The 21,995-nt window shown below is 42.1% G+C and overlaps 1 protein-coding gene across 2 annotated transcripts; it reads left to right on the forward strand.

Annotated features, from left to right (window-relative positions):
* The first annotated feature begins 697 nt into the window (after positions 1–697).
* On the forward strand, positions 698–21,985 carry fam91a1 (family with sequence similarity 91 member A1). Of its 2 annotated transcripts, none has more exons than XM_079287629.1 (24): positions 698–918; positions 1,743–1,827; positions 2,168–2,319; positions 3,846–3,903; positions 6,316–6,383; positions 6,645–6,758; positions 7,295–7,385; positions 8,302–8,364; positions 8,501–8,607; positions 8,763–8,801; positions 10,141–10,253; positions 10,580–10,686; positions 11,160–11,272; positions 11,374–11,460; positions 11,614–11,743; positions 13,003–13,151; positions 14,021–14,155; positions 15,301–15,414; positions 15,837–15,909; positions 16,938–17,084; positions 17,543–17,644; positions 18,142–18,265; positions 18,381–18,450; positions 19,723–21,985. In XM_079287629.1, exons 1-24 carry the CDS (start codon positions 847–849, stop codon positions 19,906–19,908), a joined length of 2,499 nt encoding a protein of 832 aa, XP_079143755.1. In that variant the 5' UTR covers positions 698–846; the 3' UTR covers positions 19,909–21,985. The 2 variants fall into 2 exon arrangements, with proteins under 2 accessions (XP_079143755.1, XP_079143756.1); XM_079287630.1 differs by having other exon boundaries at positions 11,163–11,272.
* Positions 21,986–21,995: the final 10 nt, after the last annotated feature.

Here is a 21,995-nt window from a genome sequence, read left to right on the forward strand (position 1 = left end):
TTATGATATTTTGTAACAAAAATTCCTCAAATTCTGCAAAAACATTTCTTTAAAAGTGTATTTTGATTTAGACCTTAGGGTTTTTACGAGGCTTCATGATGGCACTGTTAAGCACATAAACAGGCACCATTCTCATTATATATTTAATGTTATTCTACATTGGCAGCAACCCTGATATATCTTATTTATATGAGGCTATTGACATCCACTGTTGTCATACTATTAAAAACACATCAATGAGGCACACTGGGATGAACGCAGTGCCAAATGTGTATTAATCCCTGGCTGAAAATAGTCCCCAACAAATCCACTATTTACTGCTCTTTGAATAACGCTTGCTAAAAACTATGATGACCTGCTGTTTGAGGAAGTTCCATCGGCTTTATTTGAAATAAAATAATATATTTCATCTTCAGGAATGGATATGCTTTGTATTGAGAAACAAGCTGAGAGACGGACCACCACATTGTTGGCTTGTAGTCTTTTTATTAGATTGGTTGATAATAAGAAAATCATTTTTTTGAGGCGAAACTCTTTCACGTGACATTAGTCACGTTTGATAATTCCATCATCTCTCATTTGTCACCTTGCTCTCGAGCTCCATTCACATCCACGCCTCGACAGGAAGTGACGAATGTAGCCACGAGCGTGACGAACGGCTTGTTCGAAAATACAACAAGGAAGTGACCGTTTATTGTAAAGGGAAAATAATCACGGGATAACTTCTCTTCAAGTCGGGGGTCGCCTCGCTCGGTCATTGGGTGTTAAAGTCACCGTGGACTTGCACGAGAGCCCTTTTCTGATCGTCTCGAGGGATTCTGCTTTCAGCCAGCTAACTAGCTAGCGATGAACACGGACGTGGAATTCCACATCAGGCAGAATTATCCGTGGACCAAGCTTCCAGCTAATGTCAAACAGGTACCGTGTTTAAATGTTTCCACGGGGGAAAGGTGGGGGGGGGGGGGGGGGCACCGCTGTGTCGTGGACGGTGAACACGTCAATGTCACCGCGGTGCACTCTGTCATACAATCAGCTGTCAGTGTCGCACGACTCGCCGACCTCCTCTGCAGGTTTTTCTATATTCATCCGGAGCTACAACTGGCCCTCTTTACATCACAGCCACTGAAGCTTCGCTGCATCACATGACAGACTGTTTGATATGACGCGTCACATGATTTTCACCGCGTGCAAATAATGCATTCACATTTTTGTGCTCAACTATGTCGAAAATCATCAAAATCAGATTGTTTTACTTTTCATTTTCTGCATAAATCCCTCAGCCTGCATACAACGTTACTTTGTGCAATTACGCCAGCATGTCGTGGTTAAGTGAATGCGGGTGTTTGTGTCTCTTTTTTTTAACTGTATCCTCGTGCATCCTCACCGAAGATGGATTATGCCACTAAACTGTCCCATAACTCCAGGGCCTCAGGACTCAATATGTCCTAACTGGTTTCAGCTAATGTGACTTACAATTTTAGTGATGCACCAAGTTTCCAAGATCTTCTTTCCCGATATAGACTTTGACATTTCAATTTAGGATGTCTGCTTCCTCGTAAATTAAACATCTATATTCCTCACTGTGTGGGTATAGGATCTAGAGGCCAGAGTGTTGACGTGGTCCTAAAAACAGAGTCTCTTGCCTATGGTTACTGAATGAATGTACAGGACCTGATAGCAACAACTAGCAGGTTCATACAGCCGTGATCATCACCTGTGTGCTGTGTGTTGTTGCTCTGCAGAGTGTGGGGAACTCTCAGCGAGAGTATGAGAAGCATGTGCTGCTGTACAGCATCCGCAACCAGCTGCGATTCCGCAATAACCTAGGTGAGTTAACGTTGGTCCCTCATGTAAGTCGTGTATACACCGTGTACTGATGCATCATAATAACAAAGACAAAGCGCAAACAAATCCTCTTGCATTAAATAGCTCAAGAATAAGGTATGTGAGTTTATGGACACCCAGTTTCCAGTTTATCAGCTACATCTGTCGACAACAAATGCACCCTAATGCTGCAAAAATACATCTTATTATTTAGACTGCATTGGTTTATAGAATGCCTGGAAGTGTTACTGTATGAACACTCAGCCCTGGCTGTGACCTGACTGCTGTGTGTGTGTGTGTGTGTGTGTGTGTGTGTGTGTGTGTGTGTGTGTTTTATGAGAAGTGCGCCACGTGAGGAAGGATGAGCGCAAGTATTATGAGGAGCTCCTGAAGTACAGCCGGGACCACCTGATGCTGTACCCCTACCACCTGTCTGACATCATGGTCAAAGGGCTGCGAGTCACTCCCTTCTCCTATTACATCGGAATCATGGAGGTAAGCGACTTCTGCTGCATTGCCGAACAGAAAAGGGAAGATGGCTGTTTGACGTGGAAAGGCTGAGCTTCAACCACCTTTCTGTTCAGCAGCTTCTCATACACCTGCACATCTGTCTTTGTAAACACAGTATGTGAAAGCACAACAATGAGATGGTGATTTCACATTTTCATCTGCGCTTTCAGAGCAATGAGCTGGGTGAACTCAAAGCTGAAGCGCAGGGATTCTTATTGTGCAGCAGCAAAGATTCTCTTAATTGCTTTGGGAACATCCAGTGTTTTTAATTGAAATTGAACAATGTCTTCATCCCTGGAAAACACTGCTGTAATGACAGTTCAGACAAAACCCAATTCAAGCGCTCATTATAACAAGAAGGATCTGAGCTTTTAACAACCCCCTGCTGCTTGGAAATATCAAACATGAACAGATCTACGATAAAGGCATATCTTTGTTGTATAGTCAGTATGCATAAAGGAGAAACTAGAATTAGTGAGTCCTGCATTTGAAATTACATGTTGAAAATGTTGTCACGTGCCAAACATTACCACCGCGATGAGAAAGAGGTATTCAGTTCATATTCTTCAGTTTTAGAGGAGCTCAATGTTCTGTACTGTATTTCCTATGTTGATGGACTTGGCGTGAGTCAGGCACTAGGTGTCAGTCGGTGTCTAGTGAAGCCTCGTGTACCAGCCCGGGGACACAGAGGACCGATCCCAGGACAAACACACCCAGAGCAAATCTGTGCTGTGTGCTCTGCAGTCGGTTTGAGCTTTTGTCTGCATGACGGCTCTCTCGCTGAAAAAAAAGCTCAGAGTGGTGTTTTGATGCCGGCACAGTCGTGCTCACAGAGCACCGGCCTCTCAGAGACGCTGACCGGCCGGGTTCTCCTTGACTCGCGACGTTATCAATTAGATTGCAAAGACTGAGTCCATGTGTGCACACGGCTGAGAGCGTCGCTTCTGACAAGCAATCCATATTCCATACAATAATTTCTTAATGAAAGTAATGCACCTGTAATGTAGTTTCCTCTGTTTTGTTCCACATGAAGCGGATTACATAATGTATTTCTTGTATGAATTTCTCTGCAGGATGTAACTTAATGTAACATAACTTTACCGCCCTGTGTGTTTACACAGAGATGGTGTGTTTAGATGCCAGCCGTCATGTTTGATTGTTCCACATTCAGCATACTTCCCATTTCATTAGATCACATGTGACTAACGTGCCCAGTGCTCTTTCTTGTGACACATGAATGAAGACAAACCATTTCGTTTTTAGCTTCCACTTAAAAAGGGTTCATATTTCCTACGCATGCTGAACTAAACTTGACTAAGCTTCAATTGTGACCACTGACTTGCTGAAGGTTATGTTATATTTTCATAATCCGTCTTAAGCACTTAATGAAAATGGGTTGTAGAAATGAGCACGGCCGCCCCGATCTGCTAATCCTGTTATTAATCAGAGGCGGAGGGACACGGAAAGGGGGAAATGAGTTTAATTCTACTTTTCTCTTTTCGCACCTCCAGGATATTATGAACAGTGAGAAGAGTTACGACTCCTTGCCCAACTTCACTGCTGCTGACTGTGAGTTCCCCCCCCTCTCCCACACTGTTGAAATGACTGTACTGGGGTTCTGTGTACCGCCCACTCTGTGTCTCTGGTCTGTTTTCAGGAACCTTTGGGATTAAATGATTCATAGCGCCTGTTATGTAACTAGAGTTGGAACGATCCATTATTTGATTGACAGAAAGTTAACTGTTTTGATCAATCGTATTTAAAGTATGTATTTATTTATTTTTTAGCAAAAAAGCCAAATGTGTATTTGTTCAAGCTTCTTAATTGTGAGAATTCTCTATTTTATTTTGTGTTTTGTATCTTAAAGTAATTTTTTTCAAGTGGACAAAACAAGCAATTTGAAGACACCACCTTCCGTTTTAGGAAATGTTTTTTTCTGTTTGTGTGAAACTGGTTTTCTAACAGAGTATATCTGCAGTAAATTAAGCCAATCTAAATGTTTTTTTAGGAAGTTGGGAGGAGATTGGCAGCTGGATGCCAGGCTTCTGGCGGGAGCAGCTCATTTCTGTTGCTCAACTTCTTGACAGATGCATCCGTTTTTTCAAAATGTCTTCAGCTTGCTTCTATGCTGTGGAGGCTTGAGTTTTCTTCGGGAGCCTTGGCTTACGACGACTACTTCTCCAAATCCCGCACTTCTTTTGAACATTTATGAGAGAATTGGTTTTCAAAGGCCAATGACTACCGTTACGAATCAACCTAAAACATGTCTTTGTGTTTCCAAAACCAAACCAGAGCGCTGGCCAAGTGGCTTTTGGATTGACTGATATAAATTCCACTTCATGGTGAAATATAATTGATTCTCCAAAAAAACAAAACATCACAGAGCAGCTGTGTTCCTCAGACATTACTGCAAAATCTGATTCAGATTGCGTCAAAGTGTAAGGGCAGTTGTAGCACTCTCTGACTTGCTGCTGTCAAGTGAAACGGGCTTTGGCCTGTTAGTGACTCACTCCTGACTGTACAGGACCTTCACGCTGTGGAGACAGAAGGCTGCCAGCCGGCCGTTGGAGCCGCGCTACCGTCTCCGAAGAGAGTCCCCTCTGGCTCGAGGTCCGTCAACAAAATAGTCGAATAGATGGTTCAAATTTGTAATCGAAAGATATTCATTTTATCAAAAGCAAAAAAAGTAAATTGAATCACACTATGAAGTACAGAAAGATATATGTCTCATGAGATAGAGGTGTATTGGATTCTACCCAACAGACTGGTGTTCCCCAGTTAGCTGTCCAATGGTCAACAACAGAGCTCCCGTTTTGCGGAAAGCCTCAGGCTATGTACTGCCTTAAAGTCCACCTCCTTTCCATATGTCAGCGACACGTCTCGCTCAGGAATCGGCTGTATCCGCGATCTGCTGATTCTCCAACTGCCGGGTTCCAGTCGGCATCTTCCTCTTGCAGCTGCATTCTCCTCTCAAGAATGGAGCCGTCGTTCTCGTGAGCCGCGCCCTGACTAACATCCAGTTATCTTTATTTGTTACTTTGTCGTAGACATATCGCAAGGCATCATTGTTGTACCACACATTCATTAAGTGTCTATTTGGCTTTTGGACTTCAACTAGTATTCATATTGTATCGCACTGATCATCGCTCGGAGCGCTTTAAGGCACATTGTTCTCGCTCTACCAGGGGCTTCTCTCCTCTAATCTCCCTGGAGGAGCTCTGGAAGTGTGTCATGCAGAAGTGGGTGGATGGAGAGGCGGTGAGAGAGTGTGTGTGTGTGAGAGAGAGTTTTTCGTTGGCGGATGTTTGTGTGTCGTGTCTGTGTCTTGGTGAAACAACAGGATACGTGTGTAGGATTCTGCTGCGTTAGCAGGCCCAATTGAGAACATCCCAGACTGGTCCCTGTTTGCATTGGCAGCCGTCCCAGCACATTCTGCTCTTCTGCCCCTTCCGGGCCTGTGCATCATAGGCTAGAGGAGGGAATAAGGTGGGATTTAGAGCCAACATTTGCATACCTCCACCTCTATACAAGCTATGGAACTTGCTTTATGAGCCAGTATTTTCTCAGACACCGACTACATGTCTCAATTTAATTGCAGACTCAAATGCATGCACACACCCTCACTCCTATTATCTTCAGAAATACCGCCGTGTATGTTGAAAGGTGGATGAGTAGAGCTTTCGTGTGTGTGTTGGGATTGTTTCAGAGAGAGTATGTGTGGACGTACTCCCTCAGCACAGTTTGGATGAGTCACTCTTGCCACTTGTCAAGCTCCTTCTGTCTCCGAAGTTGCTCTCCAATATGAAGTTGGAAATACCCAGAAAAAATGATTCTCAAACTTCTTCCTGTAATTCTCTGTTGTAATGTTTTTATCCAGAGCTCTTTGCCTGAGTGTTAATGTACAGCGACTACAAGTTCATGGCCAGTTCCTGAGGCGCCATTGAGTTTTATTGGCTCGCCCATGTTCTCATTATTCCACAGGTCTGCGGCTGCTTGGCATCGGGAGGAACCAGTACATTGACCTCATGAACCAGTGCAGGTCGTCCAAAGTAAGACATGTTTCTAAAATAGCCTTTTAAGATAAGCATTCATACAACAACACTTCATACATTACGCTCATCGATTTGTTGACTTTACTCATAAATGTTACATTTTCTGTATTTCTTGGATATATTTTTGCCACCATTCTCTTATATATAATATATATATATTAACATATATATATATATATATTAACATATATATATATTAACAAAATAGCCTTGTTTATTAGACTTGAGTGGCTTGATGTCGCTTGTCTCCTTTGTCAGAAATTCTTCCGCAGGAAATCAGCGCGGGACCTTCTACCGGCCAAACCGGTGGAGATCTCTGTGGAGCCGTGGTGGACGGCACAGACGGGCTACATCACCGAAGACGATATCAGGGTGAGATAAGAGAATTGCTTCTATTTTTTTCATGCATCAGTATAATTTGATGGTAAGCATGTGTTTAGACACTTAATGTTTAGTGATGGCAGGCTGCGATGGATACGGTGAGAGGAGAGAGGACAACTTCCTTGATTATTTTAAGCCTCCTTCTTTAATGTCAATTACTTTGATCTACAAAACAAGTGTTGGAATAATGAAGTGTGTTGGTGTGATTCTTACCCTGAGCTGTCATTGAAATTCATACGTTACCCACCAAGCTACAATCGTCAATCCCATGAGCCCCTGCACTGCATGTGGAGATCTCATCTGACTAAAAATACAAACCTGCCAAGTTCACAACAGTTCTTCTCTCTTCCACAAGAAAAAAGAAAAAGAAACACTGAGAACCACGAATCTACAGTCATCATATGTAAATGTGTTCATCCTCCCAGAGACTGCACTACCACTGTTATTCACTGGAGGTGATTTTTGACAAACAAAGCCACATGTGCAGTTATGCTTTAATGTGGTGTGTTTGTTGTGTGTAATTGCAGATCTGTTCTCCAGGAGAGAAGAAAGCCATTGATAAGATGATCGATGCTGGTCCTCAGCTGACTGGATCAACGGAGTACAATGTGGTCTTGAGTGAGTAACTGTCGCATGCTATGTATGTTCCCGTTTCAAACAACCGTATCTGAAGACATCAAAGTCTGAATTAAAATGGTAAATGATGTTTTCTAATTATCCTTATAATAAAACTTGAATTCATTTTCACAATATATCCCTATTTTAGAAGAATTATTATTTTATTTGTATCCGTTTACTTCTAGAAAAGCTTAAAGCACACTTATGATCTATGCAGTCAAATCTAACTAGATCTAAATCTTACTGTTTCTCAGGGTAATTATAGAAATGACATTTGTTTGCATTAATGGATTTTTGAAATCTTTTGAAATTCAGGTAGCAAGGGGCAACGGTCTTTTACAGCTAAAGTGTGAACATAGTGGCTGATACTAAAAGGACATTCATCAGTGTGCTGGGGTGAATTTGAAAGATGAAGCACAGAGACCACGTTTGTGTCCATGCAGTTCAAATATCAATTAGAGAGCCGCCACGAACCTCCACTGGAGTGCTTTTGACTGAGTGGGAACAAATTAAATGCAGGAGATACGGGGCAATTTGAATAGAAGTAGCTGTTCAAATCAGATTTGATTGGCTCAACTTTATTTCCACTCTTCTCATATGTACAATTTTCTGTTCACACATGATCAATAACATGGGTTCGTCTCCATGGCGTGACACGTGAAGGACTCAGCCAGACATGTCTCCGTTCGCGGCTGAGATGGACGGCATAGCGCTGCAACTATGTGTCTTTAGGTTTAATTAAAACATTAATTTTTAAGGATTCTGTAAGAAAAAAAAAAAAATCCTAATACCAAGTTTAAAACTAAATACCTACCCAACAAACAAATATCCAAAAAGTTTAATGTTTGGGTGAAGCCTTAGATACGATGTCAAATGTGCTAACAGACACTACTGTACGTTTGTTTTTTTACTCCAGGCTTATACAACCGGGGATTCATCTACTTGGATGTTCCCATATCTGATGACAGCTGCATCTCAGGTACGTGTGTGTGTGTGTGTGTGTGTGTGTGTGTGTGTGTGTGTGTGTGTGTGTGCGCGCGCGCGCAAAATAAAACAATGTAAAATATATTTGTGGAAATATTTGTACAGTTGTTTGTCACCGTTTGTGTTTTTAGTGCCCCCGCTGGAAGGCTTTGTCATGAACCGCGTCCAGGGCGATTACTTTGAAACGCTGCTCTACAAAATCTTTGTGTCCATCGATGAGCAGACAAACGTAGCGGAGGTAGGCTGTAGAAATGGGTGTTATTGTTCTCGCCTGCTGTGCTCATTGAACGTAAAATGTGTGTGTGAGAGTGTGTTTATTGATCGACTTTTCAACCGAGCCCTATTTTTCTTCTCCCTCTCTCTCCTGCTCCTTCCTCCTCCTGTGCCTCTCAGCTGGCGAACGTGCTGGAGATTGACTTGGACTTAGTGAAGGTGAGTATCCACCTGCTGCAGAATGTGCGAGTCCCATTGTAATGTATGGACTAAAGTGCTGTTTTTCACGAGAGGAAGGAAAAATGTGAGCTCTGAGAAATATGGCCCCCGCTTTCAAAACAGAGAGGTAATTTCCTCTGGTTCCACAGTGCTTTTGAGAAATGCTTTTAGCCTCTCTGTGTGCTGTAAGGCACACAGTGTAGCAGTAGAAAGAAACAAAGTGAAAAGCCGTGTTCGTGTTTTTCTCATTGATGTTTTGGAGCCAAATTTTGAGATTTAAGTTTGGCATCAAATCCGAGAGATTAAAACCATTTTTTCCTTGTTCTTTTGAATTTGTTTTCCTACGCAATTTGTTTTATAAATATATATTATTTATAAGATATTTCTGCTCAGTTTGGCTGTTTGGTGTATGCACATTGCACAGTACACCTGAGAGATTGTGAGACACACACACACACACACACACGCACACACACACACACACGTTGTTTCAAGTTCGCTCCATCATGCCCCATGCCTCTACCAGGGTTCACTTGTACCATTCCAGTTGAATTGGTGCTTGAGTTTGACACATTTTCCCCCCCCCCCAGTTTCCTAAATGCTCTCTATCAGACACAGAGCCAAAGTCCCTCTCGGTGTTTTGACTTCCAGTGTGAAGAGCCGAAGTCATTTCAATTCCTGCTGCTGGATGGCAGCACTTAAGAGAAGTGGCTGAAGCGGTTTGCTGCCATTCTCCAGGAGAAACCCTGTAACTTCAGAGATGATTGAGAGGTCCCCTTTGTGCAGAATTTTTCAAGTTGAACTTTCTCTTGTGCAATGACTACCTCACGGCCTGAGTCACTTCGCTGTGTTTCTTTTGATATGATAAGAGGAGGGATAAGAGTTGACCTCAGCTTGCACCTCGGAGGTGTTGAACGCAATCAAGCCCGCCATACTTTACTGAGCTGGCCTGTTCAGCAGGAACAACATATTTTTCAGCACGGCAAATCTCGAATTAAGTAGATGATGAAAAAAACAGCCAGCTCTTTAGTGGAAAGTACACGTCACCTTTTTGTTCTCTTTTGAGTCACTAGACATTAAGTAAAGGCTTTTTAATCGTAGATCCTGTTGGGCATTGAGAGAACATCATCCAAAAGAGTATTCACATTGTTTTTAGTCTCTTTTCTATTTTTCATTCCCCATTATCTTTGTCTGTCTTCACCTGAAGTATAACTCGGCTCAGTAGTGACAGTCCAACAGGGTGACAGGTCACAGGTTGAGGATATGTGACAGTGAAAGAGTGTCAGATTTCTGTGGACCAAACATCTTTTTGACTGTGTTTTTACATGTCCTTCATCAGAATGCAGTTTCCATGTACTGTCGTCTCGGCTTCGCTGTAAAGAAAGGTCACGTGATCAGCCCAGAGCAGCTCCACCCTACCTGGAAGAACGCCCCGTCTGTGAACAGACTCAGGTATGTGCAGGAGGCCAATACCAACCGTTCACCACCTAGAATACAGCTGGAAGTGGCGCCATGTGTTGAACCATGTTTGCCCATAAACTTGGTTTATTTTACATTTTTAGAAGAATGTAGTAAACAATGTTGAAATGTTTCTGGTTCTTTTTTTTCACACTGGTGTGAAGATTACAACTGGGGTCACCAGCATCTATTCGTCCACCTAGTAAATCCTTTAAGCTCTTAATCAGGACATATCATTTATCTAAAGTATTTGATGAATTTAATAAACCGCTATGCTTGGTTTGATTGTGGTTTCACTGTGGCGCGGCCCTCTGTGTTAGGAGCACCATGGACCCTCAGAAGATGCTGCTGTCCTGGGAGCAGGGCAGTCCCGTCATGGAGGGAGGCTCCTCAGCCACCGACACCGACACCACCAGCCTGGAAGAAGGTCCGTGTGGTCTCTCACACACACACACACACTCGCACACACAGATTGCTGTGTATGCAAATACATACACATCTTGATGTATGCACACAAAACACTTTTTGAATAACTTCAGAAGTTTTGAAGCAGCTGTGCTAATTAATCCCCAAGAAAGCTCAGCCATGCTTCTGAAAGAACTTCTCACATTAATGTGTTTTTCTTTGACTTTATTATGTATGTTAAGCGGGACTGTTGCTCAGACTAACAAGTTGGATGTCAACAAACCACATTTACATGTTAATATTCAATTTCAATTATTTGAGGAAGAGGTGTGGTTTTGGTTGGTCTGTGTAAACACATTTAACTTTCATGAATTTTAAAGCTCATATCCTCCATTTATGAATGCTACAACGTAGCCGTTGTGCTACTACATGCATTGATGTTGTGGCAGAGTGGTATTGCTCTTGTTATATGTATTTTTTTTTCTGTCTTTGTAGCAGACACAGGAAGCGTAAGCAGCCTATGCATCCCAGCTGCTCCCACAAAGAGGATTGCCTTCCTCTTTGACTCCACTCTCACAGCCTTCCTCATGATGGGCAACCTGTCTCCGGTTAGTGACTGGATGTGCACATGAGAAAATGCACAGAAGGCGTAATAGGGACAGAATTATTCTTTAACAAATGATCCCTCCCTCTTGTGCCCTCCTATCAGAACCTGAAGAGTCATGCGGTGACCATGTTTGAGGTGGGGAAGCTGTCTGATGAGACTCTGGACAGCTTCCTGGCTGAGTTAGAGAAGGTGAGACCAGCAATAGAAACTTGCTAGTGTATCTAGTAAAGCCTCCGTCATGAAACACCAGAGGATACTGAATCAAAGTAGAAAATACATTATAGGTCGACGTGTACATTTTCACAGGTATACACTAAACTTGAATGTATTTCCTGGTTTCAGGTGGAGAGCACAGCGGAGGGCGAGGCCCAGCGCTACTTTGACCACGCTCTGACCCTGAAAAACACCATCCTCTTCTTACGCTACAACAAAGAACTCTCTCAGGACCAGGGGCCTGACGTCCCAAATATAGGTAATTATACAGTTACGCCCTCTTTGTCATCCCCTTCATGGGCAAATGCATGCAAGATCCAGGTGTCATGCACCTAAACATGTTTATAGCATACATGTGGTAAACAGGCAGCTTGGAGCACAGATTTGTTTTTGCGTGTTATTATGCAGCTAGCATGCTGGTTTTGGTTTTAAGTTCTGAGTTGCCGTCGCCTACAACGGCAGACTAATGAAATCGAAACTCATATTTTTGTCTGCTGTCTGCACACAGTTCCCTTTGGGCTTATTAGTAGGTATTTAGCCAGTTGACGACATCTGTTACACAAATGCAGCAAACATCTTTTTATGGTTGTTAAAAAATATATTTCAAATCTGTGAATATGAATCAGAGAGAAATTTAAGGTGCACAGTTTTCCTTGAAAATGGTCATACTGTGTATTCCTGTCACTCCACAGTGAAGCTGTCTTGTTCTTCTGGTGTCTTGAAGGGGAGCGGGAGAGAGTTAGTCCTCCAACTATGACAAAGCAAATCTCTGAGTTTCCATGTAGCCACCAGATGCCTTTGGTTTGACAGGGCGCCTCATCTCTGACGAAACGAAACCCACAATGATACAAAGACTGATAATAGTGTTAATAACAATGATAATAATACATGATTGTTGCATTACAGAAATCGGCATCCAAACCTCCTTTAGAAAATACAGTATGAAGCAGCAGTCTCATTGCATCAAGTGTTTGTTCCACTCTTGTGTTGTGGAATAAATACAAACATCTGGTCCTTGACCTGCTTTACCGAGTTTCTGTCAGTTCTTTGCATTTGCGAAACTCGACTCTTGTGCTGATTTAATTATTATATTAACACCATTAGCACATCATAGACACTTCTTACCCCTTAGATGTATAATTAGGAGGCAAGAAGTGATTATTAAATCCAAGAATGCCGAGTTTACACTGTGTCCTTTGAGAGGACACTCCTCTAAACACCACGGCTATGAAGAAAGAACCGTTACTCTGCTTTTACAGTTACTGTTTGATGCAGCCACACTTGGCATATTCATTTACAGGATTTGTCTCATGTCTGCCCAGTGTGTATTTATAAGGCTACAAGTCAACAGCTAGTTAGCTTAGCATAAAGACTGGAAACTGGGGGAAACAGCTAGCCAAAATGTTCTAGTATTGCTGACTTCTATTCTACTACTGTCCATGCAGTTATTTCAGCACTTGGTTCACAGCCTATTTTGCAAAGAAGTTGTAACTCTCCCCCTGGTTTTTCCCCAACTAGGCTTCCCCTTGGACATGTTGCGATGTGAGAGCCTGCTGGGTCTGGACCAGGCCACCTGCAGCCGTGTCCTCAACAAGAACTACAAGCTGCTGGTCTCAATGGCGCCGCTGAGCAACGAGATCAGGCCCATCAGCAGCTGCACGCCTCAGGTATGACGCCTGGAGGGAAGGAGAGCAGAGGGGACAATGTGCGTCCTGCTGGGATTTTGTATCAAATGTTGAAGGTCTTAGAGTTGTGTGTGTGTGTGTTTTAGTCGACAGTTCATGTGCTGGTGTGTGTGTGTGTGTGTGTGTGCCTCGTGGGCACTCGGCCTGCAGTTGCCCACAACAACAAGGCTACACAAAGAGAGAGGGAGGAAGGGAGGCAAGGCTCATGGGTAATTATTCTGCCTGGCCACACTCCACCTTTCTAGCTGAGCTCAGAGAGACTGCGGGAAAGAAAGTTCAACTCTTGTTGCGCTGTTCACGCTGTTGTTTATTCTCACACTGCTGGGACTCCGTGAAGTGGAATTCAGTCAATTCTTTTCTCTATTTTCTGTTCACATGTCTCATAACAGCTTCAATTTCTGTTTCTCCGACATAAGAATGACACAGACACAACTGGAATGGTGCTCTCAGTAGAGCGCAGGTCTCCACCAGGTGTGTCTGCAACAACCACTGCTGTATTGTGTGATTGAATGAATACAATCCACAATTGGCAAACCTCCCGTCTAGACAGAAATGGGCTGTAAGTTGAGATGTCACACCAACCACAAGCGGTCCTTGAGCATGCAGTCAACTGGCAACTCAAAATAATATGCAGTTTGTTGTGGACAGACACATAGGTGCACACTCACGCACACATGCGGAAGATGCATATTCCTCCTGGCAGAGAAAATGATTCTCCTTTGTCTCTGTTGCTTTTTTCCCATTTGCGTTCATGTAAGAAATGACATGTAAAACACGTGTGAGGATGTAGACATGTGTGTGCATTAGTTCTGCTGCTGTACACTGACACATGTGTTTGTTTCTCCCTGCAGCACATTGGCCCGGCGATCCCTGAGGTGAGCTCCATCTGGTTCAAACTGTACCTGTACCATGTGACCGGCCAAGGCCCGCCGTCTCTGCTGCTCTCCAAAGGCTCCAGGCTCCGCAAGCTGCCGGACACATTCCAGGTGAGCCCAGACTAAAAATGAATCGGGCATGTTGGTTAAATAAGTGTCGGCCCACTGTTGAGTTAGTGTGCTCGTACAGACGCTGTATAAGCGAAAGAAAGTCTCGTTGAAGTCGGATAAGAAAAGCCCTACATGTGATAAGAACAACTACATTTTGAGCCTGATCAAATATGTGATTGGACACCTTTTCTTTTGTGCAAAAAACACTTGTATACTATATGCATCCTCACAAAATATAAGAATATCAGTGAGTCGTAGCAGAGGCATCAAGCCCAAAGCAAAACAAATTTAAACGACTTGAAATAGAAGGTTTGATTGATTCTTGTCCTTTTTAAATTGGGACCTTGCCGTTTCAGTTGGTAATCAGAGCACTGGAGGTCAAATTCAACGCAGTTTCCTTCCTCCCCGTTAACCTTCATTTCTTAACAAAGCACCTCGTGCATTACTATCACAGTCATACCAAACCCTGCACCTGCAGTTTCCCCCTCCAATGCTTTCTGATGGTCTTGGAATTTTTTCACTATCCTGGGAATGTGCGACAAGGGAACAAAAGAGAATTTGATGAAGTGAATTCTCAGGGGAGGAAAGGTAACATCATGCAAATGGGTCATTTTATTGGAACATAGCAGCATGTATTCTTCTACTTCTTGAAAACTCGTCATTTTATTGAGAAATTTAAGTTTTTCTTCACGGTGAACTTCACTGTAGGATTTCCTCCTTCATCACTTTTCGGAGCTGAAAATAATCAACTAAACAGAAGAATTAACACCTTTATTTCATGGAAAGATCTGTCTCAGTTAGGGAAATCATGATGTCAAATCAGTCACAGGCTGGAGATTTCATTATTTGACATAGTGAAATGTCAACAAGTTGATGAATGGAGGAGTGATGTTTCCTCTCCTTTGTTTTTGACTGAGATGATGTAAATGTTCTCACCATTGTAGAGGACAGAGGTAGTCTTTTAAGTGTTATATGAAGTAATACATAAAATATTAAATAATGTATGAAAAGCATTCTTATCATTATTGGTAATCACTCACCTCAGTATGGTGAGTGATGAGCTGTACTCCCATGATGCCGTTGGGTTCAGTGATTAGCAGCTGTGGACAAGTAATTACCTTGACCTGTTTTTTCTCTCCATCCAGTCCTACGACAGGTTGTTGATCACCTCCTGGGGTCACGACCCCGGAGTCGTACCTTCATCCAACGTGCTGACCATGCTCAACGACGCCCTCACACACTCTGCTGTACTGATCCAGGTAGACACACACACACACACATACACACACACACACACACACACACAAGCTCCACTTTTACAGTGTTGTTGTTTCAGAATGTTTACATTCATAAGCAAAATACAGCAGGTCAGCGGAGTAGACGACAGAAACATTGTATAACCAGGCAGAGATCAAGATCAAATTAATGAGTAATGCGAATGCTAATAAACAACCAGTATAAAAGGCCAGTTAGTGGCAATTTAAGTGCTTTCAAAGGCCAAAGTCAAATGGAGGGCCTTAAGCTGCGCTTTGAATGACTCGGTGGAGGAGTCGGATCTGATGTGGTGGGGTACTTTGTTTTACAGACTGATGTTATGCATCTACTCTTTGTGTGTTTTCAATAATAATATATTTGGTGGCACTGTGTGGATATATAAGCTGTGTGTATGTGTTACCCTCAGGGTCACGGTATGCACGGCCATGGAGAAAGCGTTCACATCCCGTTCCCCTTTAATGCAGAGGATCTGAAAGGAGGTGAGTTATTCTATGGAGGTAAAGCTTTAAAGTCACTTAGTGACAGCCTAAATGTTACGCGGCTAATACAAGATTCAATCAAAGTAATGCGGTGACGAGACTTGTTTTTTTTTCTTTAAAAAACAATGTTACGCAGAAGTTTTGCTTTTGATTTTTTGCACTATTTTCAAAAAGCTACTTTTCTCTCAAAAGACAAAAAGCTCCAAACCGCAGAATGAGGGTCAGCATTGATCTCAGAGAGGAATGTTAGACGTTATCTTTTGATGATTCCCTTTGCTATTCACATTCCTAGACTCCGGGGTGAGGGAGGTAAAAAACACACTTTAGTATATAATAATTATACTATATATATTTATATGTTATAGTTTTTGCAGCGTCACCTTAAACCAGATTATTTTATCAGCATGGAAGATAATGACGACAGGATTTAGGACTATTTGACGAGATACAACAAATTCATTGCTTGATGTCATTTGCTGGTTATCTTAAGACCGTTTCTTTGACGTGGCATTTCCCGTGCTGTTTGTTTTAACGTCTTTTGCCCTTTTGTTTTAAGAATGTTGTTTGTTCTTTCATGTTGCTGCCTTGGCCAGGACTTCTTTGTAAAAGAGATTCTGAATCTCAAAGGGAATATTCCTGGTAAATAATGGTTAAATAAATAAAATAGATACCCTAAACCATTCTTAGTGTACTGTCACCGCCGTGTGGTGTGCTGCTCTCAGTCAAGCTGTGCTCCTTTCTCTGGTGACTCAAACATTATCAGTTTTTGGCTTTGAGGGTTTTAAGTCGTCAAACATCATAAAGAGAATTTGAATCCTCTGAAATCCTTCTCTTGTGAATTTGTGTGCGAAGCTTAACACCAACACGCATCCCTCTAATACATTTGATATCACAAAATGACACCCTTTATGAATACCATACCATTCAGAGATATTAATAGAAGTAAAACTGGAATCCCGTTCAACAGTTTGAGTGCAGACCTTCAAGCTTGACTCCCGTTGTTTGTGTTGGCTCTCCTTCCTGTGCAGAGTTCTCCTACTCCAACATGTGTGTGCACAAGGCGCTGCAGAAGCTGAAGGAGAACGTGGACCTGGAGCACCAGTGCGGCTACATCACCATGCTCAATGCCAACAACCGGCACCGTCGCAGGCCCAGCGACAGTGCTGAGTGCAGAGGTGGTGGGGAATTCTTTTTTTGACCGTGTGCACATGCAGATGTTTGCGTGTGAGAGACGAGACGTATCGCTGAATTAGTAACAATGTCCTTGCCTCTGATGGCAATTGGCACTGATGGTGCAAATTAGATAAAGACTGCTCACGGTCCAGTTCGATTATTCTGTTCGTCTGCTTAATTGTGTTCCGTATTGTGACAGATGGATGTGGATCGAACAGTGTTAGCCTTTACATAATGATGTAATTTATCAGTTTGTTTAGATATTCATGTACCTAACAGTAATGTCCAGTTTTTTGTTTTAATTAACAGACGTCTGATATTTATTCTGCAAAAGGAGTGATTTCCAAAGTTTTTGCATTTATTGAAGCGTCTTCGCTGAGAGGCATCGAAGCTGTAATCTCGATGTGAATCAACCATTCTGTGCCCGAATGCTTCTGAAAATGTGTTGCTTTCCTTCAAGGGGACACCCATCTAGGTGGAGGCCTGGACAACAACGGCAGCACCGAGTCCTTTGAGCTCGTGACGGAAGAAAACAACGGGGAAATCAAATTAAAGACAGAAAGTAGGTCTACTTTTGTGGTTAATGTGAGGAATACTTCAGCCACAAAATGACCGTTTGTTACTCAACCCCGTGTTTCCTTGAAGAAAACTTAGTTTTTCTCACTTGCCTCCACGGTGAATGGAGAATTAATAAAAGTCTTGACGTATATGGGGGGCGGCGTTTAACAACAACGTGAATCTATGTTAAAACATCCGTTCATCAACTCCTAAAACTCAAAAAGGCTTTCTTCAATCACCGTGAAGGCATGCAAGAAAAATGTCTTCAAGAATTCAAGCTAACACAGGTTGAGCAATTTATATACAAATGGTTATGTTGTGGGTGGAGTATTTCTTTAATGTATATATTTGTTTTAATATGTTTTCTATACTTAATCCGATGTTTGAGAGATGGGAGAGATGGAAAAGAGCAGAATGGAAGAGCAGCATATCCTTGTTAATGCTATGTGTCATGTATGTCACCTCCACCCCTCCTCTCCCTGGCCAACCCCTTCCTTTCAGCCTTTTCATCTGAAGATGAGTGGGTCCCTCTTGAACTGTGCTTCGGCATGCCCCTCTTCAGCTCCGAGCTAAACCGCAAAGTGTGTCGAAAAATCGCCTCGCACAAACTGTGCAGCAACGAAAGGTACAAAAGAAACACCCAGCATCCTCCGGCATTTCACTTTTGATTAAAACATTGAGAAAAGTGTAAAGACGAGTGTTGTTGGAAGTGCTAGACTTTGTCTTTGTTGTTGTTTCAGCCTTCAAGAGCTACTTCACTCGAGCCGAAAGCTTTCGCTGAAGGTGTTGAGCTTCGTGCAGTCATTCCAGGTAAAAGCACTCTGCTGCCCTTTCAGGTTGACACTTAAAGTTGCAGAAAAGAAATAACAATGTCCAGTGAAAAGTAGTCAATAATTCAATTTTACAAATGCAGTCCGTTAAAATGAATCAATTAAAGACTGATTAATAATTTATGAATGTATCTAATCGAACTGTTTTTTTGATCTGGTTTAAAAACAACAATGTCCACATTACGATGTTTGGAGTGAGAAAAGAAGGTTTTTTACAATGTGAAGTACAATGTGGGGGAAACCATACATTTATCTTAAGATAATGAAATATTTGAAACGCTTCACATGAGAAAACAATATGATTAAATGTTTCATTTGAAATAACAGGCTAAAAGAATAAAAATGATCATTCGCTAAAGTGTCATTTTTTATGTTGAGATAATGAGATAATTAAGTCATTTTAATATAATTAAACTGTTTCATGTGGCTTAAAACAATTAGCACCATAACTGCTCCTGGCAGCTGTTTCATGAAACCTTTTGTTTTGAATCAGAATAACAATACAGTATGCTATTCCTGCACCAATGACTTCATCCTTATTGTGATGCTGTACTTTTGTAAAACCCACAAATACGTTTTACCTTGAGATGACACAGCCAGTGTGAAAATAGACTTCTAATTGAAGGTAAATATTGAAACTAGTGTTTTGTGAAAAAGTGTTTTATTTTATTGAGAGATGAAAGACGGACCATTAACATACCAAATATAAAATTGATTGTACATCTATTGTGCAGAAAGTCAAAGGGGAAACAAAAGAAAGACATGGGAGAAAACAAAGAAACAAAACAGACATTCAAGACAATTATCATAGTTACATGTTAGTGCAGTAACATGGGGTTATGTGAGAGTTGGGCTGAGATAGAAATGATGTATTCTGTTGATTTGCAAATGTTTTAGTTGTTGTTTCAGTCTGTGAGGATGAGAGAAGAAGAGAACAGGACAAAACAATATAAAGCAGGAAGGAACATTAAAAAAAAAAAATGCCCAATTTAATAGAAAGGAGATAAGCATGGTGAATATGCAGTTTTTAGTTTTTTTGTAACCGAGCCTTTAACCTCTTCTGCATATTTCATACATACATTTTAAGACGCATGATTTAGCATTTGAAACCGGCGACCGCCGCGGTTGGTGGAGTCATACAACCGTGATGCGATAATTATAGTTTGTCCCGGAGACGTTTATCCTTGTCCCACAAATCATCCACTCTGCCTGGTGTTCTGATATCTGTGGTGTTTTGCCCTGTGTTTGGCAGGACGGCATGCAGCCCTCTGACCTGGACAGCGGCGTGTCGAACCCTCTCAGTCAGCCCCCAGCGGAGTCTGGTGTCCCCCTGCCCGCCCTCAACCTCTTCTTCAAGGACGGGCAGCTGAAGGAGTGGAGCGGACGGGCCCCTCCTCCTCTGGATATCACAGCTCTGCAGAAGGACCAACCCACATAAGCCACCCCCCCCCCCCCCTCAAAACTTCCAGTCTCGGTCACAAGTCGAACAAAACGTCACCTCATCGAAAAGGACCGCCCTCTCACTGAGGAAATTGTTATTCGAGGTCCAACCCTACATCTTGTCTATCAGTATCCAGTCATGGGAACATGAGCCGCAGCACTTCATTCACCTGCTGTATGAGGAATCATCCTTCTGACTGTGTCAACACTAGTTCAGCGCTGTTCCCCTCCGTGATTCCTCATATTCGTAGCAAGGCAGTGTTCTCTGTTGGGAGTGGTGCTATTATCACAGTATACAACAGTGATGCAGGTAAACAGCATATACCGGTAACCTGGAAGACCCCCCCCCCCCCCCCCCTTCAATCAATGGATGTTCTGTGAGAGCGGAGTGTGAAGTGGTTAATAGTTGTATGGATGTTCTCGAACCCATGACCCACAAAATAAACAATGGAGTGTTGAACAGACATTTTCAGGAATCATTCGACAATATGCATATTCCAGGACCAAGTTTTTGGACTTATCTGACGGAGACCCCGCTGCCTCCCTGTGTTGTCTCACGTTAAGTGATCTCATGCATGATACTGTTGCACTACTCCCTGCCATGAAAGAATACTTTCCTCTTTACTTGTAATTACTATTGTGGCCATTTATTATTTGCACTGTGCAGGATTTGTCCAAACCTGTGGATGAAGTAATGTCATGTAGTTTTATTTTTTCTTTCTGAACCTTGGATCTCTTGCAGTGTGCACATGGTTTTAGAGTTTACCACAAGAAAGTGTTTCCTCTTGGAAATTGACTGGACGTCAGAGAAACGGCTTTTTTTTTTTTATTCTTTGTCATTTCTCAGTACAACAAAACACCAAAGACTATTTTCTTTTCCTATATAATCACTTTTTAAATTATCTTTTTTAAATTTTTGTTCTGCTGCCTTACCACTGTCAGCCAATCAAAAACAACCATGTTTTTGATTGTTTAGTTTTTTTCCTTTTTTTTAAAAATTTTATTTACAAATGATTTATTTGCATTTGAATGATTGCCTATAAATGATAAAATCAACCACATTGGGCCAACCATCGGCACTCTGAAGAATTTCGACAAGATGAACCAAGTGTACCTAATTGCATAGAACGGGAACAGTCTGGTCTGTGTGTTTGACCCAGGCCTGGTCACATTGTTTCCTGCCAGTATTTCTCCCTGGATCAACTCCAGGTTTGTGTGCAGGGCAGTGCAGCGCGCTCTTGGCCAGCCCACAACATTCTCCAAAGGATTCTGTTTACACCATGTTTAGAAAAATAGAGTTTGTAGTCTAGAGGGAAGAAGGCAGTCATAGACTCCTGGGATGCGAATGCTTTGCCCAGCATATCAGAGATGTGATCACCCAAAAAGTGTCTGAAGTCTGTCATGAATTGTTAGTGTGGCTCCGATAATCTAGAGTACTTTTTATTGCATTTACAATGCCAACCTATTCTGTTGAATATTTCCTCTTTTTAATTTTTTTTTTTTTTTTTTGAAGGTATCCGTCTCCTGCAGTTTTTGACCCATTTGTGGTTGTTGTTTCTAATATTGTGACGCTGACATAGAAAAAAAGACACGCGGTCCCGTTGAAGCATGATGACTGTGTAGAAACTGTTGTGTGTATGCGCGTGTATTGTACACCTCACTCTTGGTGTGTTTTCACACACCCTTACCTTTCACAATAAGAGCCCCAGTCTACCTGCCTGTCAGTTATCTAGTTGCAGTTGCTCAGACGTATGCCCCGTCCTCCCCCAGGTATACATCTACTACGGTATTTAAAAAAAAAATAAAATAAGAAAATGCTAGTTTTACGTCGGCCTATATTTTAGGAAATCTTTGTTGTAGCTTGTTTAATTAATGGTACTGTGAATACCAATGATGATGCTCTTGTAATTAAATGGATAAAAAAAAGAAAGAAAGTGACATTCCTTCAACATGCCCTTCCTCCATCCCTGCTCCATCTCCCCTCTGCCCCAGATACATATTATTACAAATAAATATGTAAAAAGTACATGAAAATATAAATAAATATGTAAGAAGAATGAACTCTTTTTCCTCCCTGAAAATGTC

Source organism: Melanostigma gelatinosum (assembly GCF_949748355.1).
Source record: "Melanostigma gelatinosum genome assembly, chromosome: 17".
NCBI classification, from domain to species: domain Eukaryota; kingdom Metazoa; phylum Chordata; class Actinopteri; order Perciformes; family Zoarcidae; genus Melanostigma; species Melanostigma gelatinosum.

Coding starts and splice junctions, on each gene's coding strand:
- fam91a1 (XM_079287629.1), top strand. CDS start 847: ATGAACACGGACGTGGAATTCCACATCAGGCAGAATTATCCGTGGACC. Junction 8,365..8,500: donor TGATGACAGCTGCATCTCAG/GTACGTGTGTGT, acceptor TTGTGTTTTTAG/TGCCCCCGCTGGAAGGCTTT. Junction 10,687..11,159: donor CACCACCAGCCTGGAAGAAG/GTCCGTGTGGTC, acceptor CTGTCTTTGTAG/CAGACACAGGAAGCGTAAGC.